General features: G+C 39.0%; 1 protein-coding gene across 1 annotated transcript; it reads left to right on the forward strand.

The window, feature by feature from the left end:
• Positions 1 to 205: 205 nt before the first annotated feature.
• sox4b (SRY-box transcription factor 4b) lies at positions 206 to 3,800 on the forward strand. The gene has a single exon (XM_067449242.1). The coding sequence runs from the start codon at positions 876 to 878 to the stop codon at positions 2,004 to 2,006; it is 1,131 nt and encodes a 376-aa protein (XP_067305343.1). The 5' UTR covers positions 206 to 875; the 3' UTR covers positions 2,007 to 3,800.
• The last annotated feature ends 3,651 nt before the right edge of the window (positions 3,801 to 7,451 follow it).

Consider the following 7,451-nt stretch of genomic DNA (forward strand, 5'->3'; position numbering starts at 1 on the left):
TTAAAACAGTCTGATATAAAACATCCAGCTTTGTTTTCTAACTCAAAGCAGTATGTGTTTATATTTATTTGCATTCAAAGATCACACCTCCCTTGCCTACAAGCAAAAACTTACTTACTAACTAACTAAAGTTCTAACTAACTAGATAAATACCACATGGTCCCACATAAATACATAAATAAATAACATAATCGTGTACCTTTAAAACTTAGTTTGCCGTGTATAGCCTACTGGAATGAGGTCAGACCCAAAGCTCCTCATTGCACGCGCTGATTATTATTAGATTCCTTTTTTTTAGCCAATGAAAAGAGAGTGGGCGTGTTTTGGCGCAGGGAAGGCTAGAAACAGCCTGTGATTGGCCGAAAGCTGTCGCTATTATACCACTGGAAACGGATAAAACTGTATGAGGCAGAATAGAAGTCTGTTGAAACTTACAGACCGCTTTTAAGAGACGGACCCTTGTGCTAGCATTACATCCTGGTTTTCCCGCATGGTTTAACGGGGGAAGGATATGCAGAAGGAGTCAGATATCTTCCGAAACTTGAACAGAGCTTTGCTGCATCACAGCGCAAACACTAACACTGAGCTTTCGCATAGCTGAGCTCATATACAAACTTTCAACTGCGCATCGACTGTTACAACATTATTAATGGATGCACGGACACTGTGGAACTCGGAAACTGTATCAGCTCATTCAACTATAAGATAAATCCCTGAAACAAAACTTTAGACACACAAAGCCACTGCACTAAGCACGACAGTTCGCGTGTGGTGCACCAGCCGCCTCGGCTCTCCTCAGGACTATTATCAGACTGAGTTTTCTTTAGCGACACGTTGGACTTGAGAGTGCACGCGCTCTCCCTCAGACTGTAGCAATGGTCCAGAAAACAAGCAGCACGGAGAATCCCGATGCGCTGTTTGCTGGGGACTCATCCGATTCCGGCGCGCTAGATCTGGACATGGCTTCCTCTCCGACCCCTGGTTCCACGGCATCCGGGGGTGACAAGCTTGACCCCGGCTGGTGCAAAACCCCCAGTGGTCACATTAAGAGACCAATGAACGCGTTCATGGTCTGGTCGCAAATCGAGAGGCGCAAGATAATGGAGCAGTCGCCGGACATGCACAACGCGGAGATTTCCAAGAGACTTGGCAAGCGCTGGAAGCTCCTGAAAGACAGCGACAAGATTCCCTTCATCCGAGAGGCGGAGCGGCTCCGACTCAAGCACATGGCAGACTACCCAGACTACAAGTACCGGCCGAGAAAAAAGGTGAAGTCATGCGGCTCCAAACCGATCGAGAAGGGAGAAAAGGTCAGCAGCAGCACAAGCGCCGGCTCGAAACCGTCCTCAAAAAAGAGTGGGAGCCCCAGATCAACCAGCAAGCCACAGAAAATAGTTCTGGGGAGCGCGAAGGCTGCGTTTGCCGAGCAGGGACCCGCGGATCACCACTCACTTTACAAATCCAAGTCGGCATCGGCTTCCAAGCAAATTCCCGACAAGAAGGCAAAGCGGGTTTACATTTTCGGAAGCAGCAGCGGCATAAGCCCGTCTTCAGTAGCAGTGCCCGCCAGTCCGACCCTGAGCAGCTCCGCCGAGTCCAGTGACCCGCTGAGCCTGTACGAGGACGGCGCGACAAGCGGCAAGGAAGGCGCCGATTCCCCTAGCAGCTCGTCCTCGGACCGCCACAGGTACACCAGCATGCGGGCGTCTTCACCGACTCCGTCCGCTTCACACTCGTCCTCCTCATCCCAGTTCTCCTCTTCTTCCGACGAGGAACTCGACGACGACATGCCGGACATAAACACGAGCCCAGGTTTTGACAGCATGTCCCTGGGAAGCATCGGCTCCTCGGTGCTGGACAGAGATTTTGACATGCATTTTGAATCCGGGGCTTCTCATTTTGAGTTCCCCGACTACTGTACCCCTGAGGTGAGCGAAATGATTTCAGGGGACTGGTTGGAGTCGACCATTTCTAACTTGGTGTTCACGGCTCACGTATTGAACTAGAGAAAGTTGAGGGAATACGTCCGAGGAAGAACACTGAACAAAAGGGATAGCAGACAAGTGTGTTTGTAAAATAATCCACCATGTGAGGGGGTCCCGCGCGTGAGACAACGGCAAAGCTATGGTGCTTTCGTGAAACGCTGCCAGGATGGAAAACTGCGGCTAAACATTTTGTCGCGTGGGGGCCGATGTTATTTCTCCGTGCTCGGCACGAGACGAAAGGAGGAAATTCACGAGGAGAGCTTGAGAAAACAACACGTTCTGAACTGGAAACTGATTGATTTGCACGTACATGAAGGCGGGCTTCTGTCATCTGTTTTAATCATTTTTACATCAAAAAAAGACGTTTAAGAACTTTAATGATTCGCCTTGTGGACTTGATTGCTTAACAGAGGTACCGAGATAGCTATGCTGTTTTTCAGCATGGCGGATTTATTGGCAAGGTGGGTTAACAAAAGACAAACAAAACAGGTTTTTTTACATTAAGAAAAAGGGGGTGAAAGAACGCATGCTATCTGTCCTCTCTTGTATTGAGAATTCTTTAAAACTGTCGAACAGTTAAACTACGTTAGGATTATTTAAATGGGTAGATGGCGCTATGTTTGAGGAAAAAAAATCACCAGCTGTTTTCATTCTTAACTTCAGGATTCAAACACAAACTCAATCTGTGCTGAACTTTATATATTCTCTACAATTCAGGACCAAAACTCTTAAGTTTCCGAAACTAAGTTTTGTCATGGCTGTTTCCTTTTCTGTGTTCTTCAGATGCCATTTTTATATGGATGTATTTATATAGGCTACTGGCCAAACAGTTCGTCATATTTTTATGTTCTTGTAAGTACTCTCGCATCTGTCTGTCTCCTTCTCCGAAGAAGGGCTAGAGTTTTAACCTTTGTTTTTTTATATTTAAATGTAGACTTTTGACACTTAAGAGAGGAAACGTTTGATTATTTTCTCAGTGTATTTTTGTACAAATATATATATAAATGGGGGGTGTCAATATGTGTAAACCGCTGTTTTGGATTTCGTAATTTAAAGAGGCAGGTTGGTCGGTGGTGGTCTCTGAATCGACCTCCTGTTTCATGTTTACAGTCTCAATCTGCAGGCGTCTTAAAGACACACACTCCAAAACCCAGTGCAAGCCAACATGTGCTTCGTTTTTTTACATTTTTCTCTGAGCGTGCTGAATTAAACAGATTGTAGCTTTAAAACGAGCGATTTTCTTGGCGTTTTATATCTTGAGAAACCACTGGATGGAAAATCGTTAGACATTCAAAATGGTCCATTTGAGATTCGCGACGTTACTCATTGTATTTGAATATTTAATCTTTTCTACTTGTCGGATAAGTATAGCTAATTGTTTTAGTATCTTAAGGCATGGTGAATAGATTTGTATTTCCGATTCAGGTTTATAGCTGTTGTGTAAAAAAAAAAAAAAAAAGCAAGAAAAATGGGAAAAAACTCATCTTTGTACATCTGTATATAGGCAAAAAGATTGTGTGTTTATGTATGTTTTTGTATGCGCTTTATCTCGACAGGCACTAGAATGGCTATCTTTATCCTTGCCTACTTAATTTCAAGATGGTTGTTAAGGATTTTTATATACATTTGAAATATAATAACTTCATTTTTATCCATTCTGTGCAATATGCTGTGTAGAAATCTTGTTTTGTCTAATCATGCCATAAATATCATGCCAGCTTATTGTGTCAAGTCACTGCCTGACAGACTGTTCATAAACTCCTGTACAGAACTTTTTCATAAAGGAAATAAACTCAGCTGGAACTGAACCCTAAACATGGCTTCGTTGACTCACTTCCTCATTTGCATAAGTGGGCGTGTCACCTTTGATCCCAATGAACCGTCTGCCTTGTCTGTTTGGACTTGCAAAGCACATATTACTTGCCTCAACGATTTTTTAACGCTCACATAACAGCAGCTGCACAAGCTGCATGTTGCTTACTGTAAGTGACTATTGTATGTGCAAGTTTACAAATGTCTGTGGGTCAGTGCATCAGACTTAGGCTATGCCTCAGTTACAGTAATTTAATGTGCATGTGCCAGGTTACTCCAGTACAGGTGCTCCTTGATTATGAATTTACGCTGAAAGGTGATCCATGTGGCTTCATGCACTCAGTGACTGGCTGTCTAGCAGACTGCATCTCCCCTCCCCCTCCTCCAGACAGTCTGGGCTCCTAGAGAGGGGGATGGGCTGCTATCGGGCCCTTCACCACCAAACACTACCCGGAATCATTTATACTGCCCTGATATTTCTCCTGTACTCTGAGATTGCCAAAAAACATGTGCACAATGTAATATATGGGACTACATTTACGAATGCATGTAAACAAAACACATGGCATTGGAAATAACATGCTTGCAAACAGCTGTGGTATTATTGTATGTCCAATACAATATTCTGTATTATACAATCTGCACACATTCCTCTCGCCGGTAGTGTGGGTGTTACCACAGCGCCCAAAGAACAACTCAGCAGGGGGCTTTGGCCAGATCTGTTCTCCAGAGGGAGGGGTGTCAGACAAGAAGCGGAGAGAAACCTGCCTGGCTGCCTGTCTCTGAGGACAGCAAAGAAAGAAAGCTTAGATATTACAATATAAGTACCCTCAGTGCAGTTTTGGCGTGGGCGTAGTCATTGTCTTGTAGGCAGCACATTATATTACTGTATCCTCCATAAAAAGAAAGTGGTTTATCTTTCATAAGATACTTCCTGACAGCCGCTAGAAGAAAGAAGCCAGGTTTTTTTTCTTCCCATTTTCATTGCCTTACAAAATGACAGAAGAGCCAGTCTCAAACGTTTATAGAATCTTTCATGATTTGTTGCCAAATATAGGCCTTAAAATATAATTTGCTGTTCTAAAGTGAGAAAATATTTGATTTATTTTACTGATCAGTTGCTGTTGCTTCTGTGAATAGAAGTTAAAAAATGTTATTGCATTAAATATTGCAATGTTATTGATGCAAGAGGAGCTTTGTACATCTTGATTGTTGCGGCGCTAACATGTGAAATAAGACATTTTAAGTGATCATTAATCATCAAGTGTATATTTTGATCTATTGTCACCAACTAGTCTACGATTTTATTGACATAACAATGGCTTATTATATCATATTACATCATATATTCATATTTGATAACCATCTTTGATGTTGAACAAGATTCAGATTTTTTTTTAACATGATTTAGGTTTTATACACATTTCCTTTCTGTACTAAATGTGTTCATTCACTTTAAAAAAGGGGTGGAAATCCAAATGGTATGACTACTGATCCAAAAATCTGTATTTTTGGATTTTGGAAAATCCACTCAAAAAACAAAATCCCTGTGGCAATCAAATATTTAAATATAAAACATCCTCCCTCTAGAATCCCCATCCTTTTGAAATACAGTGGATCTTTGCATTTTAAATGAAGGTTTAGTGTTCCTTTTAACTTAAACACAGTTTGTTAATGTACTGTATGGGATGCTGGTTGGGTGTGTGTGCTGATCCCACCTTTAATGAGATTTATTAACTAAAACATCTGAGGTCTAAAGAGAGCAAATTCAGATTTCGTAAGGACAACCAAAGCACAAAGAGGAGACTTAAAAAGCGTGTTTTCTCATTTTTTACCGACAGTGTCTTGTGTGGCACATATAAATTGTTGAGTGTAAATAAATGCATAAACACTGTTTTTTTTTTGTAAATAACATACCAGTTAAAAACATGTTAAATATAGAAAATGACATGTTATCTGTCACACAATATCTAACTGATAACATTTTAAGTAACTTTCTTTCTTTCTTTCTTTCTTTCTTTCTTTCTTTCTTTCTTTCTTTCTTTCTTTCTTTCTTTCTTTCTTTCTTTCTTTCTTTCTTTCTTTCTTTCTTTCTTTCTTTCTTTCTTTCTTTCTTTCTTTCTTTCTGTATGGCATTAATAATGTAAAGATGTATGTGAAGCTAAGACAGTGACTAATTTTATGAGATTATGACATATTTCTATTTTTCTTCAAATGTTGCCATTTTAATGTTTGCCGAATTCTGCTGTTATGACTCAGTATAGCCGATAGTTATATGTTCAATTCTCAATTTGGTAACATTGTAAGCTTGAAAATTAAGCTGTTTGCTAAGAAAAAAAAAAAGTATTTTGCTGTCACCATTACACAACATCGTTGTTACTAGCTCTCGTCATAGCATTTGATTATAATGTGTATCTGAAATCTCTATTACTGTACACTGACTATGAGTTATGAGAACACAAATACGTGGTTGTCAGTTATATTTTTTCTTTTTTCACCAAATATCCATTATTTATAAATCTGTTACTTTTATACATGTAAACAACAACAACATTAAGTGACATCTGAAACCAAATGGTACACCATCTCCAAGTATACCAGTGCACAAAATATAAAAATATTAGTTTATGGGACATTTTTGCTGAAAGACTCATTACTCAAAATGCTTGAGTAAACTTGCTGCATGTGCATAAACAAGAGTTTTTTTCTTCATAATATCTAAGATTTTTTAATATCTTACTCAAATCTTATGTAATCTTAACCCAAACAAACCTCTGTTATGAGATTAATGAAATATGAGAAGGGTTTTAACTACAAATGGAAGACACACTTTTTATCAGATAGGGTTACTTTGTTTTTCAAAGTTGAGCTGACTGACAGTCATGGTAACTATGTATGAAAGTACTTTTTTTTTTTTTTTTAACGAACAACTGCATATTTATATATGATATCCTATCAAATGATATATCCTGTATGAAACTTGTAGGACATTAATGCTTGAGTCACATTCCTAAATGCATTTAAACTTAAAAAAAAAAAAAAAAGAAAAAAAAAGAAAAAAAAAAATAATAAAAAAAAAAAAAAAAAAAAAAAAAAAAAAAAATATATATATATATATATATATATATATATATATATATATATATATATATATATATATATATATATATATATATATATATATATATATATATATATATATATATTTTTAATTTTTTAAGCATTAATGTCCTACAAGTTTCATTCAGGATATATATATATATATATAAGCCATTTTAGTACAACTCTACAGTGTGTCATGTTCAAGAAACCAATTTGAAATTATTCAAGCTTTGTGACATGGTGCATTATCATGCTGGAAGTAGCCATCAGAGGATGGGTATGGTGGTCATAAAGGGATGGACATGGTCAGAAACAATGCTCAGGTAGGCCGTGGCATTTAAATGATGCCCAATTGGGACTAAGGGGCCTAAAGTGTGCCAAGAAAACATCCCCCACACCACACCATTACACCACCACCACCATCCTGCACAGTGGTAACAAGGGATGATGGGTCCATGTTCTCATTCTGTTTATGTCAAATTCTGACTCTACCATCTGAATCATAGGCTAGGCAACATTTTTCCAGGCTTCAACTGTCCAATTTTGGTGAGC

The sequence above is a fragment of the Pseudorasbora parva genome, chromosome 7 (assembly GCF_024679245.1).
Source record: "Pseudorasbora parva isolate DD20220531a chromosome 7, ASM2467924v1, whole genome shotgun sequence".
Classification (NCBI taxonomy): Eukaryota; Metazoa; Chordata; class Actinopteri; order Cypriniformes; family Gobionidae; genus Pseudorasbora; species Pseudorasbora parva.

Bases quoted from the DNA above. Each gene is read 5' to 3' on its own strand.
- sox4b (XM_067449242.1), top strand. From the start codon at position 876: ATGGTCCAGAAAACAAGCAGCACGGAGAATCCCGATGCGCTGTTTGCT.